The sequence below is a fragment of the Engystomops pustulosus genome, chromosome 10 (genome assembly GCF_040894005.1).
Source record: "Engystomops pustulosus chromosome 10, aEngPut4.maternal, whole genome shotgun sequence".
Taxonomy (NCBI): Eukaryota; Metazoa; Chordata; class Amphibia; order Anura; family Leptodactylidae; genus Engystomops; species Engystomops pustulosus.
This window is the reverse complement of record NC_092420.1, coordinates 37,929,900-37,949,667: the sequence shown is the minus strand read 5'-3', so window position 1 is coordinate 37,949,667 and position 19,768 is coordinate 37,929,900. Positions and strand designations below refer to the sequence as shown.

At 42.3% G+C, this 19,768-nt stretch overlaps 1 protein-coding gene across 1 annotated transcript in view; it reads left to right on the top strand.

The window, feature by feature from the left end:
* The window catches only part of PDE4DIP (phosphodiesterase 4D interacting protein), a 175,693-nt gene that overhangs the window by 74,163 nt on the left and 81,762 nt on the right, over positions 1–19,768 (top strand). The window contains exons 11-17 of the mRNA XM_072129165.1: positions 2,688–2,801; positions 5,412–5,549; positions 6,803–6,982; positions 8,465–8,605; positions 14,347–14,493; positions 16,343–16,412; positions 18,373–18,467. Coding sequence (XP_071985266.1) covers positions 2,688–2,801; positions 5,412–5,549; positions 6,803–6,982; positions 8,465–8,605; positions 14,347–14,493; positions 16,343–16,412; positions 18,373–18,467 — 885 coding nt within the window. The remainder of the gene's footprint in view (positions 1–2,687; positions 2,802–5,411; positions 5,550–6,802; positions 6,983–8,464; positions 8,606–14,346; positions 14,494–16,342; positions 16,413–18,372; positions 18,468–19,768) is intronic.

Below are 19,768 nucleotides of genomic sequence, written 5' to 3'. Positions count from 1 at the left end.
TGTTTTTTCATCATTTTCACTGCATTTAGAATTTTTTTTTCCGGTTCCCAGTACATGGCATGGAATATTGAATACTATCACTATGAAGTGCAATTTGTTACGCAGAAAATAAGCCGTCACACAGCTCTTTACATGGAAAAATAAAAAAGTTATAGAAAGTGAAAGAAGTGAAAACTAAAAACGCAAAAACGAAAAAGGGCCTGGTCCTTAAGGGGTTAAGGACGCAGCCTGTTTGCTCGTTAAGGCACAGTCCTTTTTTTTTTTTTTCATTTGACCAGTGTCTCTTCCTGTGGTAATGACTTTTCAACACTTTAAGACATCCTTGTGATTTTGAGATTGTTTTCCTGTGAGACATTGTAGTTTATGTTAGTAGTGTCATTTCGGCGATCAGTTTATTTTTTGGGGGGTAAAAATTCTATAATATAATAATAAATAATAATAATTTAGGGAAAAAATAAAAATTTTCAAATGTTCTACTTTTTAGACAAAAAGTCACGGCACAATTTTTTTTTGTAGAAACCTTTTGCCATTGGCCTTCCTTTTAGTTCTATAATTTGTTTTCCGTTTCCATTTTTTTTACGGATGTGAGAAGGTTTCAAGTTTTAGTAGCAACTTCTCAGATTTTCAAGATATTTAAAAAATACTACATTTTTAGTGACCAATTCAGTTTGAAAGTGCCTATAGAGGCTTATGTACTATACACCCCCACAAGTAACATCATTTCATGAACCTAACATCTCAAATGATTCAAATCAGCATTTGAAAAGTCTGTTAACCTTGTAACTCTTTCTCTGGAAGCAAACAATAATGGATTGAAAATTTCAAGATTGAAAATTTCAATTCAAGATTTTTCTCATTTAGCCCTAAAATGAACACATTCAGAAGGAATTTGAGGTAAATATATCCCTTCTTTCGAGTACAGCAATACCAGACATGTGGATGTCAACTGCTGTTTTGTTTCACAGCGATTTCCAGAACTGAATTAGTGCTATTGGATTTTTGGCAGGCCAATTTGGCTGTTTTGTGGTACAGTATACTTGAAGAGCCAAAAGATGTCACCATTTAGGAAACTATACCCCTCAAAGAATTTATCTGGGGGGTATGGTGAGCACCCCCAACATGCTGGTCAAAATGTAATGGTGCAGTGCAAAAGTAGCTTTTTATCTCAAAAATGGCATTTTAGTGTCTAATTTATTTTGTGCAACTCTAGAGAAACACCACAAAAAACATTCAGCATGTTGTGCCGAGTACGGCAATGCCACACAAGTGCCAATAGTTGACAGCATTGGGCACACAGCAGGGCTGAGAAGTGAAGGAGCAATATTTTGCTTTTGGAATGCCCTTTTCACTAGACTGATGTTGGGGAACTCCCCAACTCCCCAGTACAATAGAAACCCCTGAGTAGTGACCCCATTTTAGGAAAGGGCACCCCTCAAAGAATTTATTTACGGTTGTATGAGCATTTTAACCCCTATGATCCTAGCTCAAATGAAACACAAATTGAATGGTGTGGACTACAAGTTGCATTTCTCAAAATTTGTCATTGTAGTATCAAAAGTATCTTGCCAAATTCATGCGACTGGAGACGTACGCCCCAAAAATCATCATACAGCAGAAACCAATTTGTGGCAATAATCAAAAAGATGGAGACACGGCAGGGCTTGGAAGAGAATGGCATTTGGAGCATAGGCATTTAAAAAAAATTTTGCCATCATAAAACTGTTTGTAGGGATCAGTACAGTAGAAACCCCAGAGAACTGACCCTATTTGAAAACTACACCCCTCCATGAATTAATCTAGCGGTGTGGTGAGTTTTTTAGTCTAATTTATAGTCATTTATATAGTCTACTATGGGCCGGATTTTATATAATCTATCGTATCTGGGGTCATCTCTGGGTGGGCACTGAATAGTCGGCAAAATGCTTAAACTAATGGATGGCTTCAAGGTACATCCTACTCATCGCCATGTGGAACATCGGGGTGTGGTACAGTATGTCTGTGCTCCAATAGTCCCTGATTGCGGGCTTCTTTACTAGTCCCATAAGAAGCGCTATGCCCCAAAACTTCCCTATCTCTGCTGCACTAACAGGGGCTTTGGATAAAAAGAAGTGGGGTTTTTGGCCATATATTGTGCAGTGTAGAGATTGGTCTGGGATACAATCCCAGACCAATTAGGTTCTCACTAAAAGTGAGTGTGAACAGGTTAAACTTTTATTTAGAAAATATTCCTAATGAAAACAAACTTTAGAAAAAAGTTTGTCAAAAGAGGAATTGTTAGGAAAAATTGTTACAAAGTTTCTTTTTGTAGCTTAAAGGGGTTGTACCCAGGATATTGGGTAACACAGTGTTGAAAGTTTAACTTCTGGAACCCCACCAATCACTAGAACAGAACAGCAATTTGTTGAACAGGGGTCCAATTCTCACTAATGAGTTGAAAAGCAATAACTGTTAAATCATTCAAAACCAAGTTATTTAGAATTGAAACATCCACACACTGTGGTGAAGTGGCAGGGGATAGGAGGGTTGGCAACTTTGAGCACAGGATGCTCTTTCTTCCTTCTTCAAAATGCCTACAACTTGATGCAGAGGGCCCACTAGAGGATTCTTATACACAGGGGCCATATGTACACCTGGGGATTTTGAATGTTTCTTAACTAGTAATAACATTTTCTCTGAATATCTTTTAGGAGTACATGGATGTCCTGCATTATCAACAAAATTTAGAAAAAGTCCCGGGAGGTAATGAACACATGATTGAAAAACTACGTCAGAGAATCAAAGACAGAGATGCTGCCCTAGAGGTACATGGATTATTTATAGAATAGGTTTATCTACTTCTTATATTAATTATTGTGAAATTAGGAAATCTACCACTGCATTTAACCTCTATAAAGCACCACCAGTGCTTTGTAAAAGTTAAAAATCTTAACACCGGCATACTATTATCAAAAATAATAGCCGACTGATTCCTTTTAAAAAAAGACTTTCAAGTACAACTGTAAAAGTATAAAAACCTTTGTCTAGCTGCAATAAGCAATTCTCAAATTTTCTCTAAGCTAACCTGAGGCATTTGGCTGCTAGCAGAGGTTTTACCTTGTCCATCCAGGCTGATCTGCTTCTGTCTGTAATCATTGTAATCCGTACAGGACAACAGGAGGGTGGGGGGAGCTTGTTGGGAGGGGCAGTAGGAGAGGAGTGCACTCTGCAGACTGCTTTGTTTCCACTAAGTAAAGCAGGTGACCCAGCAAATGATTCAAGTCGTCCAGTTACAAATATTCTGTCCTGATTCATTTGAATGCCCTCAGTTCTCTGGCCTCAATGCACAACTAGGCAGTGCCGCCCATTTCATGAATAGCTGAATAAGATTTTAAAAGAAGGGATGAAATAGGTATTGTTGGAATAGTTATTAACCCCATAGCGCAATAAGACGTACCCTTACGTCTTACTGCGCATGGGGGAGTATGAAGAGGGCTCACGGGCTGAGCCCTCTTCATACTCACCGGGCATTTGCTTCATAATGAAGCAAATGCCCGTCGCTAACACCCGCGATCGGTGCTTGCACCGATCGCGGGTGTTAACCCTTTGATCGCCGCTGGCAAAGCTGCCGGCGGCATTAAAGAGCCGGCGGCGCGTGGGCGCCGCCATCTTGGCTCCGATCGTCACTCCCCGTGACGTCACCGGGGAGCGGCGATCCGTTGCCATGACAGCCTGGGATCACACAAAGATCCGAGGCTGTCATGATCGAGGCTATCTATTACAATGTGCGATCTGCACATTGTAATAGATGGCATGCAAAATCCCCATATACTGCCATACTGTAGTATGGCAGTATATGGTAGGATCAATCAGACAACCTAGGGTTAAAGTACCCTAGGGAGTCTGAAAAATAGTAAAAAAAATAAATAAAAAAAAGTAAAAAAAAAAAAATTATATTAAAAAAACATAAAAATTCAAATCACCCCCCTTTCCCTAGAACTGATATAAATATAAATAAACCGTAAAAATCATAAACACATTAGGTATCGCCGCGTCCGAAAATGCCCGATCTATCAAAATATAATAACCGTTTTTCACTGCGTTTAACCCCGTAGCGGAAATTAGCGCCCGAAGTCGCAAATGGCATTTTTTTGCCATTTTGAAAAATAGAAAAAATTCTATAAAAAGTGATCAAAAGGTCGCACAGTCCTAACAATAGAAGCATTGAAAACGTCATCAGAAGTCGCAAAAAATGACACCACTCACAGCTCCATACACCGAAGTATGAAAAAGTTATTAGCGCAAGAACACGGCAAAATGAAGAATTTTTTTTCTGTACAGGAGGTTTTAATTTTTGTAAATGTATGAAAACATTATAAAACCTATACAAATTTGGTATCCCCGTGATCGTATTGACCTAATGAATGAAATAGACCTGTCATTTGGGGCGCACAGTGTAAGCTGTAAAAACCAAGCCCACAAGAAATGGCGCAAATGTGTTTTTTCATCATTTTCACTGCATTTAGAATTTTTTTCCCGCTTCCCAGTACACGGCATGGAATATTTAATACCATCACTACGAAGTGCAATTTGTTACGCAGAAAATAAGCCATCACATAGCTCTGTACACGGAAAAATAAAAAAGTTATAGATTTTTGAAGGTGGGGAGTGAAAAATAAAAACGCAAAAACGAAAAAGGGCCTGGTCCTTAAGGGGTTAAAGGCTTATTAAGAATTCTAAAAATGGGGCACATAGGCCAATCTTTGAAGTCCCGTCATATTGCTAAAAAAGGGGGCAGAGAATTCAACATATTATAGATGATTGGTGAAGGCCCGAGCAGTAGGATTCCCTATGATCTGCCTTTTTTCGGAAACCCTTCCAACAGGAATGAATTGCCTAGGGCAGACATTTTTTCCATTTTACAACAAAAAGATGTCAATTTATTACATTTAATATGATAAATATGCCCCATTACGTTTTCCTAAAATGAAGTGCAACCATTGTAGGACTTTCACATATTAAGGAGCTGTAATTCCGACCATGAGGTACAGACTGTGCTTTTTACCAGTACTACTACCTTCATTACTTTAAAGGGAACCTGTTAACAGGAGACCTTTTTCTGGCTCCCCAATGTCCCCACAGAGAATAGTGTACACGTTGCCAAAGAATTTTTATATTAAAACTGGGTTTTTCCAAAAAAAGATTACAGTTTTCCTCCCATGACCCCCACACTCCCTCCCCCATTGCTTCCCTCTTCAGGACGTCATACATGTCTGTTCCACTTCTCACTGGCCACTCCCATGGAACTAAGGATACAGCTCTGCATACTTCTAAATGCTGCACAATTTTCAAATTTGTCCATGTATAAATATAGTCTAAAATACAGTGTAGTAAAATGCTAAGTAAAATTTTTTTTCTCTTTATAAAAATCACAGAAAGCAGTTGATGATAAATTCTGTGCTGTGGAAGAGAAAGAAAAGGAGATTCAGCGCTTAAAGATGATTATTCGTGAGAGAGAACATGACTTGGAGAGGCTGAGTAATGTTCTTTCCGGGAATGAGGAGACTATAAACGTATGTTCTTTGTTTTCTATGTGTTCAATATGTTTTTCTTAAGAAAATAATCTGGGACAGTACAGGGTTATAGTACTTATTTTTTTAAATTTATTTGATAAAATGCTTTCATATTTACAATAACTACCGTATAACATTTATAGAAACCTTAATTTCATAATTATTACACTTTTTATTCTGCCCCTAAAATCCATGAACTGTACTGTTTAAAAGACAAGAGTCAATGGGATACATCATGATTTCTGAGAAGGAGAATCTGACAGACCAAACCAACTAAGTAGAACTAACTCAAATTAAAGACACTTATGTAAATCAAGCCTAAAAGTAACGTAAAGTAAAGTTAATCAATTACTGTTTTTACTTAAACAGAGAACCATATAACTGTTAAAAGACATATACCATGTAATGCTTCTCTGGTAAAGCAGTATGCAAATTAGCTCTTAAGTAAAATAATAAATAATAATAATCATTTATATAGCATTAACTGACATGGTGGCCACCTTCCAACAGGTAGCACTGGAGACACAATGATTCAACTAGGGACCACTCCCCCCACAAACCACAAAGAGTACCTTTTAGATGTATTTATACATGTTCCACCAATGCCTCTACCCATGGGATTAGAGCCAAAAAAGACTTTTATTGATTCCTCTCTTGCAGTTTTGGAGGTGGTGTACAGTCAAGCTATCCCCCACCCCCTCCTCACTGACACAAATACTGCAGTGTGGGAGCAGGTGAGGGGGGAGACAGTGGATCTGTGCTCTATATCATAAAGGGCTTTGAACAGTGAGCCGACTCTGGTTGTGTAAAATCAACAGTGCCAGTAAGGGGGAGGGAGATTTCTTGACTGTATACTGCAGCTCAACACCTCCATGACTTCAACAGAAGAATCAATAAGTCTTTTTCAGAAAAATGCTGGCTAACCTCATGGATAGAGTTATCAGTGGAACACGTATAATGACATCTAACAGGTAATGTGGTTTGTAGGAGTGTTCCCTGGTGATAATACTCTTTATACTTAATGTAATCAGTCCGATGTATCCTTGCAATGGAGGGAGGCACCGAAATGTCAACGTAGCCGTACAATATAGGAAAAACGTTTAATGGATATACACTTGTCATTCAGTAATTGATTTACAGTTCATACTTGTGATCTCCTCTAATGTTTTAACAGTATGCATGTATTGGGACATGCATATCAATTGTAATGTATGTGTGCCCCTAACAAGTTAGACAGAATCTATACATTTTAGAGTTTGGACAACCTGGTGAAGGCCAAAGACATGGAACTAGAACAGATATCTGCTGCTTTCAAAAATCTTCAGTGGTTAAAACAGGAAACAGAGGAAAAGTACAGATGCTCATTGAATGAAAGAGAATCCATTATAGTTCAGCTTCAGAAAAACCTTCAGGAAAGGAACAAGGATATTGAGGTAAGAATAAAAAATACTATATTAGCTATATCAATGTACTAATTTGCATTCTGAGAAGTTTTCCATGTGCCCTGGGCTGTATGAGTATAATAGCCCCTAAGTCTGGGATTCATTTCCTACATATGGTTCTAGAAATAGGCTTCTTGGGAAATGGAGGATGTCTCCTTTCTATCTGCTATCAGTCTGTGGTGACATGATCTTTGGAGGACTTTCAAAGGTCCTGAAATGACTCTTGTGTACATGTGTAGTGAGAACATAAACAGATGGACAAGGATTTCATGTGTGAAGGTGCTTCTCAGTATAAAATTTGGTGGGCAGTTTGGTTGGCCGAGGGCCCAAGCCTTCTAGGGGACCCCGGGCCACTACCGCCTTCTACCCCCCCAAACCACCTATATTATAATTCACTACTGTTAGACATATGTAGCATCTTTTCGTCTTCTGTTAATACATACTTTTATTTGGCCTTCCTACTCACAAGTATGTGTACAGTATTTCACAGGCTGCAAACCATGGTCCTGTGTTTTTAAGCCTCTGTGTCTGAACCAAGGTCAGCTCTTGGCATAGACTCCAGCTATAACATGCACTGCTATACTAAATTTGCCATGCCCACCACGCCTGCTTCTATATGCGCCAGGAATTGTGATTTGTGGTTATAGCTACAGTTCCATAGAAAATGGCACAAAAAATAACATACTGGGGTACATTTACTTACCCGTCCTGTTCCAAGAAAGTGCATTGTCCGAGCGGAATGCACTTTCGCACGATTCACTAAGATTAGCATCAGATTTAGAATTAGAATCTAAAATCCTGTGCTCAGTCCGAATCAGACAGCCTGACACCCCTCTACCCCCCATTTCTTTTGCATGAAAGCCAGCACAGCTGCGCCACAATTCGATCACGTGTGACACAATCCCCAGTTAAATACCTGTCACAGCGACGCAAATCCCGAAAACTTCTAAAATCCAATGAAAGTGCGATCTGCTGAACCTTAGTAAAAAAGCCCCACTACAATAATATTTGTAAGGGCCTGTATCTGGAATATTACTTCATTGTATATCACAACATACAAAAATACAACATATACAGTGCCAGCTCCTTTCAGGATTAATTATATACTTCCACGAGGACTCTAAGACTTCATCCAGGAATAGGCTTCAAACTTGAGCCATCAGCTGCAATGTTCTATTTCCCTCCAATGTGTCAATGGATTACTGACCGCGTTTATACACTAGGGAATAATGCACACCCAAAGTGTAGCTCGGAATAGTTATTCTTTTAATAGTCATATACTTACATACATTAAAACAAAATTCAACATAGCTAAAACCTCATTGATGCGTTGGCTAGTCATTCACGCCCAACCCTCTTTTTCGCCAATACCGCTTCTTCCTGGACATTACAACATAGTATGTTAAAAGATCTGATTAAATTCAACTACTTTCATAAAGTAATATGACTGTTATACTTGTTTTTTTTGGAAAGTCTGACATCTGTAGTGGAGATGTGATTGAAGAGCTCAAAGTTTGTCTCCATCGGAAAGAAAAGATGTTGCAAGATGCTGTATTTGCAAGGAACCAACAGGCTGAAGAGCACACTAGAGAGGTCATGGATCTCCTGGCAATGGTAAAAATAAGTGCATAACCGCTCAGCATGACCATTTAACATATTGGGGGAATTGATCATAGGTAGCACTAGGCTAATCCTATGGATGGCTTTGATAGCATACAATTGCTGTTTCAATTCAATTCTGCTTGCTTTGCTTTTATAGAAAGCTTCTCTGTTTACCTCCAGTGGATATAATCTGTCCATGGTGATGTGATGGACATGCAGGTGCACGAGCAGTTATGATCACACAACTCCTATAACTCTCATACCTCCCAACCGTCCCGGTTTCGGCGGGACTTTCACGATTTTTTAGCCTTGTCCCGCCGCCCCGGGAGGTTAAGAGGTTGTCACGATTTGTTACGTATTTTCCCGGACCAAGAGACTTTGTCCCGTCTCCTGGTCCCGGGACACTGACTGCAGTGAGAGGAGATAACGCGAGCTCTGCTCCCAGCACAGCCCCTCCTCCTCCTCCTCCCCCGGGCCGCCCCTCCTCCCCCTGTGTGTGCTGCCGCGATGTGTGAGGAGGAATCATTATGGGGGGGTCACCTGGAGAGTGCCTGCTGTCTGAGCTCCCAGCTCTGCATGGCACAGCACAGAACAGCAGAGCCCTTCTCCTCCCCCTGTGTGAGGAGGAATCATCATGGGGGGGTGCTGCTGTGTGACCCGGCCATGGATTTGGAGACTCCTCTGCACCTTCTCCTGAAGCTGTGCAGGGGGAGGGGGGCATCGCAGAGGAGAGATAGCAGCAGCTTGTGCGATGTGCCCCCCCTCCAGCAGCTACAGAAGTCTATTAGGAGAATCTACCATCATGAGGTAGGACAGTCAAAGACATGATCATGGACAGCTACAGGTCAGTGTGTGACAGAAGACCTCTATCAGGACTTGTATGGCAGCTTTGTGACATACAAGCCCTGAAATAATTATTTTGCCCTTCTCCACACCAAGAGGGATATATCCGTCAGTGAGCTATTAACCCTTAGACGCACCTGGACGTTATACTACGTCCCTGCGGCTAGATACTTAGCGCACCAGGACGTAGTATAGCGTCCCGCTTCTGGTACCGGCTCACGAACGGACACCGCGCTGTAACACCCGCGATCGGAGCCAACTCCAATCGCGGGTGTTAACCCCTTACACGCCGCGGTCAAGCATGACTGCGGCGTGTAAGGGTGTTCCTCTTCTGGGCAGCCCCGAGGACTGGCAAGTGCCCTGGAGCTGCACAATCTCCCTGCCAGTCAGACCCCTTCCGGGTCTGACTGTAAACTGTCTGCGCATGCGTCTGCACGCTCAGACAGTTTACACTGCTCTACAATGTATTGTATTGTAGAGCAGTGTATTGCACTTGAACCAGCGAACCATCCGAGCATCACTGGTTCAGGTATGGAAAAGTAAAAGCATGTATAAACACTAACGTTTACACATTAGAATAAATAAAAAATAAATACATAAAAATATAAGCCCCTAAAATGTCACTTTCCCATAAAAACACTAAAGTATAAAACACACAAAAACACAAAACCCTTCCACATATTTTCTATTGCCACGTCCGTAACAATCTGTATAATAAAAAAGAATCGTTACTGAACCTGCACAGTAAACGACGGAGAAAAAAACGCAAAAAACTTTCATTTTTAATTAATACCTTTAAATAATGCTCTAAAAAGTGATTTAAAAAAATGTTCTGCACTCGAAAATAAGCCCACTAAAAAGAACAACTTCTCACAAAAAATAAGCCCTTAAACAGATTTGTCAGTCGAAAAATAAAAAAGTTATGCATATGAAAGACGGTGATGCTAAAATTAACAACATTTTCACCAAATTACTTTTTGTTTAGTAAAAATGGGAAAAAAAAATAAATCTATATAAATGAGGTATTTTCGTAATCGTGGCGACCCATGGAATAAAAATAATATACTATTCTTATGGTATGGTTAACGGACAAAAAAAAACAACACCTCCACCAACAAAGAGTTAATAAAATCTCACCAATTAGCTATAGATGCCCCAAAATTATGTACCAGAAAAGTGCATCTCATGTGGCAAAAGAAATAAGCCCCTATAGGTCCAAAAATTATAGCCTGTACAATGTGACGATACAAATCTGCTCTGGATGGCGCCTCCTTCCCTTCTCTGCCCGGCCGTGCGCCCATACAGCAGGTTACCACCACATATAGGGTATCAGTGTACTCGGGAGAAATTGGGTATCAATCATTTAACCCATTATAAATGTTTGATTTTCCACCCAAAATGAGTATATTGTGAAAAAATATTACAATTTGTAGACTGCACCTCCATTTTGTTTTAACCTCTATAAAACACCTAAAGGGTTAACAAACTTCTTAAAAGTGGGGCCGCGTCCTAGAGGCCAAAATAGGCTGAGTCCTGAAGGGGTTAAACCCTTTCCGACATTGACGTACAACGTCACGGGCGGCAAGGACTTGATGCAGGGTGACGTAGTACTACATCCCGCTTTTGTCAGCGGCTGCTGAACGGAGCCGGTGCCAGATCACTAACACCCGCAATCGGAGATTCCTACGATAGCGGGTGTTAACCCCTGTGGCCGCGGTCACACGTTCCGCTAGTGTTGTATTCATAACGCACCGCTAGCGCACAGGGGGACCTCCACCCGATCGCATATGCGTTTTCCGGGAAACTGATGCAATTGATAACCCGATCCCATGCGTGTCTCTGGAAACGCATATGTGATCGGGCTGAGGCATAACACAACGCTAGCGGAACCAGTGACCGCTGCCTTACACGCTGCGGGGGAAGGGGGTGCTGGTCCGATGGTTGCATGCTCCTCTCCGGGAGCTGCGTTCTGCCTCCTAGCAGGACTCGGCTTTAACACAGTCTAATACATCTGTATTATTACATCTGTATTACACTGTGTTATAAGAAGAAGAGCTTGAACAAGCGATCAGAGCATCACATGTTAAAGCCAACTTATAATTAACTTTTTATTAAAAACTGTTTTTATTAAGTGAAAGTCCCCTAAACACAAACATTCCCTATACCAAATAAAGTACAAAAACGCATCATGATAAATCATGAAAAAACCCACATATTTGATATTGCCGCATCAATACACTAAATATCCACAAAACCTAGCAGCAAAATTTTTCAATCAACATGAAGTTCAATTTCAAAATCACTTTGATATGTTGAAGCTCCAAAGTTATACCACTTATAGTGACACGGGGAAGATCTGAAAAAATGGCCGCGTGCCTGTAGTTAAAAACAAAAAAAATAAAAACTCAAAAGTGAAAAATGACACTTTTTTTGCCATTTTGCAAAATATAAAAAAGTAATAAAAAGTGTTCAAAAGGCCGTACTGTCCTAAAAATGGTAACATTGAAAATGTCATCTGATCTTGCAAAAAATGACACCAAACACAGCTCCCTACACTGAAGTATGAAAAAATTATTAGCATCAGAAGATGGCAAAATGAAGGGGAGGTTTTAATTTTTGTAAAAGTATCAAATCATTATAAAACCTATAATTTTGGTATCCTTGGGGACAGGAGGAGGAGGCTGGAGGACAGGAGGCTACAGGAGGAGGCTGGAGGACAGGAGGCTACAGGAGGAGGCTGGAGGACAGGAGGCTACAGGAGGAGGCTGGAGGACAGGAGGAGGCTGGAGGACAGGAGGAGGCTGGAGGACAGGAGGAGGCTGGAGGACAGGGGGCTACAGGAGGAGGCTGGAGGACAGGGGGCTACAGGAGGAGGCTGGAGGACAGGGGGCTACAGGAGGAGGCTGGAGGACAGGGGGCTACAGGAGGAGGCTGGAGGACAGGAGGAGGCTAGAGGACAGGAGGCTACAGGAGGAGGATGGAGAACAGGAGGGTACAGAAGGAGGCTGGAGGACAGGAGACTATTGGAGGACAGGAGGCTACAGGAGGAGGCTGGAGGACAGGTGCTACAGGAGGAGGCTGGAGGACAGGAGGAGGCTGGAGGACAGGAGGAGGCTGGAGGACAGGAGGAGGCTGGAGGACAGGAGGAGGCTGGAGGACAGGAGGAGGCTGGAGGACAGGAGGAGGACAGGAGGCTACAGGAGGAGGATGGAGGACAGGAGGAGGACTGGAGGAGGCTGGAGGACAGGGGGCTACAGGAGGCTGGAGGACAGGAGGAGGCTGGAGGACAGGAGGATACAGGAGGCTACAGGAGGAGGCTGGAGGACAGGAGGAGGCTGGAGGACAGGGGGCTGGAGGACAGGAGGAGGCTGGAGGACAGGGGGCTACAGGAGGAGGCTGGAGGACAGGGGGCTACAGGAGGAGGCTGGAGGACAGGGGGCTACAGGAGGAGGCTGGAGGACAGGAGGAGGCTAGAGGACAGGAGGCTACAGGAGGAGGATGGAGAACAGGAGGGTACAGAAGGAGGCTGGAGGACAGGAGACTATTGGAGGACAGGAGGCTACAGGAGGAGGCTGGAGGACAGGGGGCTACAGGAGGAGCTGAGGACAGGTGCTACAGGAGGAGGCTGGAGGATAGGAGGAGGCTGGAGGACAGGAGGAGGCTGGAGGACAGGAGGAGGACAGGAGGCTACAGGAGGAGGATGGAGGACTGGAGGAGGCTGGAGGACAGGGGGCTACAGGAGGCTGGAGGACAGGAGGAGGCTGGAGGACAGGAGGAGGCTGGAGGACAGGAGGAGGCTGGAGGACAGGAGGAGGCTGGAGGACAGGGGGCTACAGGAGGCGGGGGGACAGGAGGATACAGGAGGCTACAGGAGGAGGATGGAGGACAGGAGGATACAGGAGGAGGCTGGAGGACAGGGGGCTACAGGAGGCGGGGGGACAGGAGGATACAGGAGGCTACAGGAGGAGGATGGAGGACAGGAGGATACAGGAGGAGGCTGGAGGACAGGAGGATACAGGAGGAGGCTGGAGGACAGGAGGATACAGGAGGAGGCTGGAGGACAGGAGGATACAGGAGGAGGCTGGAGGACAGGAGGAGGCTGGAGGACAGGAGGATACAGGAGGAGGCTGGAGGACAGGAGGATACAGGAGGAGGCTGGAGGGCAGGAGGATACATTATGAGGAGGATAGAGAACAGGGACCACACCATGTGAGGATGGGTGGGAGTAGGAGTACAGATAGGATTATGTTTAAGTTTGGGGAGAAAAATAAAAGCTGAAAATCAAATGTAAAGGCAGGATAAAATCAAAGAAGGGGTTTATAATGTTTTATATATTGCAGAGTTGCATTAGGGGATATTATATTGGTCCACGGGAAGGGAGGACCAAATTAAGGGGCGTTGTACCATATGGGGACCTTCAAGTTCGATATTATACTATGCCTGTGGGTGGGACAATGGGCGTGGTTTAGAAAAAAGGGGGTGGGGCGTTGTGTCCCTCTTTCTCTTGTCCAAAAGTTGGGAGGTATGAACTCTCTATGATAATAATGGCTTGTGCACCTGCATGTATATCACATCACCATGGACAGATTCTTACCACTGGAAGTAAATAGAGAAGCTTTCTATAGCAGGACAGCAAGCAGAGATCTAGAAAACCATGAGGAATTAATACAGAAAATATATTGAAAAATTGTATACTGTAATTTTTTATTGCACAAATAATATCAATAATTTACTGAAAGTGGCCAAACCCTTTAAGCTGATTTGGCTGTAAATTTTAAGTCTGGGAGTGGAGCCTGAAACAGTGGAGAAAGAAGCAATTGCTCTAATTTTTGTGACAATGTTACATTAACTTGTATAATTGATTTATGCGAATTTAAAAATATACTCGTAGAATTTGCATCTCTTTATAGATCTCTTCAGAAAAGCTGGATCAGTCTACATTCTGTCAAAACTGCTTACTAAAAGAGCAGAATATAGGTGTCAACCAGCCTGTTGAAAATTTGTCCAACTTTATTCATCTCCAAAAACTTGTTCAGGAAAAGGAGAAAATAATTCAGGTATGTGTGGGTAAAAACTGCCTTGTAGGGCACTCACAGGACACATCACCTTTTATGCTAGTAAAAACCTCATCTTTTATATTTGAGCACATCTGTGACTGCGCTTGCGAGTGCATCCATACTCTTCTTTCTTTGCTGCCCTCTTTTTTTAAGCTATGACTGACATCATAGAAAGAATAAGTGGTAATACCCTTGGTGCATTGAGAAGCTGGTTTTCAAGATAACGGATACAGATAATACATTTTCTCTAAAGTGACTGATTACTGTGAAAAGGAGAGATATACAGGTGTATAAAATGCACTATATTGTAGTCTGTGTAGAAATAATAATAGAAGTGTTCAAAGCCTAAAAAGTGGTACTTTATGTATATTTTAAAATATGTTGTGAATAGTAGTTATGGTAATTTCTCTTAAAATAAAATTACAAGGGTTAATCTAGCCTCTCTGCTGTGTGAGGCGAACTATAGAAAAATTCACCCCCTTTTCCCCCCAATTTTCCCTGCAAACGTATCATTACTTTCACTGTGCAGTCCAAATTACAAATCCCCTTTATTCTTTAAGTCAGTGCAATCCGTTTTACAAAATGTATATAGATTTGTAAATAGATTAATCCATTTCAAAAAAACTTTCGCCATATTTTGATTCTTGTGACTTTATCAATGTGGACCCACATCTCTACAACATCTGTCCACCTTGGCTCTTAAGCAATTCTTTGTTAGGCCACTAGATGGCACATGATTCTCTGAGTTACAAACATAAAAAACACAAATACACCTAACACTAACACACTAAGGCAGTGGTGGCAAACCTATGGCCCGGGTGCCAAAGGTGGCACTCAGAGCCCTCTATATGGGCACCCTTGCCATCACCCCAGGGTAGAGTTGGCCAGACAGGACCCAAGGACTCTTGCAATCACTGGCAGCCCAGGACCCTAGAAGGAAGCTACAATGATGATCCAAACTTCTTCTCCTTCTTTCTACTGTATTGGTGTCCTCAAGTGCCTATACAATTTAAACCTGTGACACAGCAGGGAGCAATAAGTTACTGCTAAAATTGTTGCATCGGCACTTTGCGAAAAATATGTCGGTTTTAGTTTTAGTTTGGGCACTCGGTGTCTTAAAGCTTTGCCGCCACTGCTACATTCACACACACGTATAGGGGACATAAATACGGCCGACGTATATAAAGCGTATATACGTCCCCCATACACCGCAATGGGCACATGGCGCCGTACGGTTTGCACATGCGCTGCACCATACTATTCCATAGCCCGTAGAAAGATAGGACATGTCCTATCTTTCGGCGGAATACAGTGCCGCGCGCTGTGTATTTCTATGGAGAGGGGCGGGGGACCCTTGTTTTCTCGTGAGACATTCTAGTTATTGTAGTTATGTTAGTATAATTTCACTGATCAGTTGGTTTTTTTTTTCACACATGGAGTAGCAGGTTCTCAGAATTAAAAAATGAAATGTTTTGGTGATTTTTTTGGTGCCCTATAAAGGCTTATGTACTAGAACCCTTATGTACCCTTGGTCCCCTTTGCTTTTTTGCCAGTTCACTTTGGTTCTGAGTCCTTTGCACCTATTTATCTTCTTAATGTTATTTTTATGAAGCCCTCATCAAATGTACATTAATGGTGCTCTATAAATATAGTAATTCTGCCAGAAACCTCTGCTTTCAGAGATAACACCAATTCCAGATGACTAACCCCATAGATAAAACATTTTGATGGTTTGGTTTAAGCCCAGCCTTTAAGATGAATCTTGTTAAACTTTTTTGATGCTTGTAACAAATTTATAAAAAATGTATATAAACTTTATAAATTCTAACATTTGTTTTTAAATTTTAAGGCGTTTTCACAAAGTCTCTTGGTACAGCCAATTACTCTCAGCACAAAGTCTGAAGAACTGGATGCCAAGGGTAACTTTATTTTACATAAATATGTATTCATAAAGCATATAAGTTACTTAAAGCAAACCTGTCACCAGGAATCTCATTTTTAGCTGGTGACATGTACCAATAGCTTGTGCTATGCGGACTTTAAAAAATGCCTTTATCAGCAATCTGAATCATTTCAGTAGTTTATATAAGTTTAAACTTAAATTGTCACTGCCGCTACACCTACAAAACCACAAATCATACCTGGTCCTGAAGTTTGTCTGCAAAAGGTAATTTTATAGTTTCTCAACGTAATTGCCTTTAAAAAGAGTTTTTATTCATCTCCTCACTAAGATGCAGTGAAGTAGGGGGAGGCTAGTCCAGGCTGTCAAGTAACCCCTCTTCCTGACGGCTGTTTGCACTCCCCACCTTCCTCTAATATCAACGTCACTCTCTTTAATGCCTGAGTACTTGTACTCGTGCACTGCTTCTCTGATCTTGCCGATTACCCAGCATGTATCCGGCCACCTTCACAAGCACACCACTCAGCTTGCTGGCCGTGATGGTGGCCACGATGGCCTGTCACTGAGATTAGAGGAGCATTAGGCATGCGCAAGTACTCCGGTGACCAAGAGAGTAAAGTCGACAGTAGGTGAGGGTGGGGAATGCAAACAGCCTTTAGGAGGCGGGGTTGCTTGACTGCCTGGTAAAGCTCACCCACCTCCTTGACTGCATCTTAGCGAGGATAGGGGGTGAAAAAAGTAACTTTTACAGGCATGCTACAACATCAAGAAACTATTAAAACATCTTTTCGAGACTTGCAAACAGCAGGACCAGGTAGAAGGTACAGGTGGTTTTGTGGCTGTAGCGGAAGTGACAGGTTCCCTTTAATTAACATTACCTGGCTCCCTGCCAGAAGCATGTTGTGAGTCCCAGGGGAGAGGACAGTTCCAGCTTGTATGTGCCTGTGTCAGTCTCCTCTCCTCCATACACATGCAGCTCCCTCACCCTTGCTCACTAACTGTCATGTGCATTGAGCAAGCATAGGAGAGGGAGGTGGTGGTGTGCATGAAGACATAAGCTCACACAGGTAGCAGCTGCCTCTCTCCTGGCATTCAGCACAGGCTGCTAGCAGGGAGCCAAGTAATGTTAATTCAACTTATATAAACTACTGATTAATTCAGAATGCTGACAAAGGCATTTTTATAATCAGCATAGCACAAGCTATTGGAACATGTCACCATCTAAAAATGACATTCCTTGTGACATAAGGTTTAAAAGGGAGTCTATGGACAGTTTGACCATACAAAAGCTACAGATAGTGTTATTTATCCAGCTGCAATCCTGGGATATAAATCCATGTTTCACAGATCTGCTGATGCTAACACACAAAAAGATGCAGTTTACACAGATCTCCAGTGCCTATACTTAACACTGTCTGCACTTTGTATGGTCAATAATACTGGTAACGGCCTTTTATATCAAATTATAAGGTTTTTTGGCATTTCTTATATATTAGTCAAGAAATTCAATAGTGTAGGTATCTCTTGTATACTACATTATCTGACAACCTAAACATTTAGTGACAGACCTACAAGAGTAGATGTACATATTCTCTCCTCTTACAATAAATTTTTCTGTTTAAAAAGCTTTTAACATACAATAAAATTGATAACTTGCCTCTGAAACCTGCCGTGACAGATGTCGTCACCAGCAATTACTGATCTTTATATCATTGTTTTAACAGGTTTCATTTTTAGACTCACTCAGGATTTCAACACTATATTGTTTTGTGGTTTTACACCACTAGATGATATCCTATGCGTTTCTACTTAATTGTGTTGCCCTTTGATAAAAGTTGCTGGCAAGTTGTGATATCGAATTGAATTTGAGTCCTGAAGCAAATCTCTGAAAATCTAAGCATGTTGAGATCCGTACTTTATTCTTATATCAACATATGCCTTATAAAACAAATGCCATTTTGTTATATTTTATTACAAAGGTGCAGAAACTGAAAATAATGAAACCCTTGAAACTGATCTTGCTAAAGCCAAAGAAGACATGAGGCTTATTTTGAGGAAAATGAAAGAATATCAGGTAAAAATTAAATGCCAGACTTTGCAGTCACTTCTATAAAATAATGCTGAGACCCATTTAAAAACTTTAGAAAATAGGAGCAAAAGCACCCTACAGCTTACTGCATTTACTCTAAAATAAGCCAACCCTAGCAAAAGCACTCCTGCAGCTTACTGTATATACTTGAGTGTGAGCCGACCCCAATATAAGCAGAGGCCCCTAATTTTACCATGAAAAAATGGGGATATAGCCAGCAGTCTTTGCGCCCCAGTATATAGCCAGCCAGCATTCTCCCTGTCAGACTCGGAGGTAGTGGATCCTCTGAACCACGGCGGACGATGGCACAAGCCAACATTTGGGACCAGAGTCTAAGTGGCACCCATTTTTCACCTGCCACAAAGCTGGTTGGACTTGCTGCACCAGGTCGGTCCACAGGCACGACTTGTCCGCTGTGGCAGCCAAGGTCGAGGTACAGGAACGGCAGGCATTCTCGTAGTCGGAGACAGGCAGGAGGTCAGGACCAGCAGCACAGGATCAGCGGAGGAGCGTAGTCAAGAACGGAATCGGGGGTCACAACGGAAAATCACAATAACAGCGCAAGGCATTAACCACAGCTTTCTCTAGGGCTCAAGGCACAAAGATACGGCAAGGTTTTTATGAAGAGGCAGGCTTATATAGAATTTGTGAAAATGACCAGCGGCAATTAATGGCGCACTGGCCCTTTGTATTCAGAGAAGCCGGCGAGCGCGCGCTGGCACCGCGGACGGGAGCGAGACAGGAGCCTGGACGGGTGAGCTGCGTGGACGATGCACTGGAGGGGGCAGAGGAGCATGCCATATCGCGGGACCACCTGTGACACTCCCAGTATATAGCCAGCCCCCTTCCCCAGTATACAGCCAGTTTGCCCAATTCATTTAAAAAACTAAGTAAATAATCACCTTTACGGCTCCCCCTGCAGGTCTTCTGGTTAATCCGTCCATCAGTGGTAGGTCCGTGAGGCGTACAACTCTGAAGTTAGCCGCCGCTGGCGTCGCACAGACCTGCCACTGACTGATGGATCGAACAGAAGACCCGCGGGGGGTCGGAAAAAGGCTCAGTTTTTAAAAATTTTTTTATTTAAGTATAAGCCAAGTTTGGGTTTTTAGCACATTTATTGTGCTGAAAAACTCAGTTTATACTCAAGTATACACAGTAATTTGGGTAATCCAAAGATGAAAGGGCACTACATCTGAGGAAATTTAAGCCCCCTTTTTTTAAAATATACACCTACAGTTACCCTTACTTATATTGTCCTTTGTTAGTTTGCGGCAGTGATGAGTTGG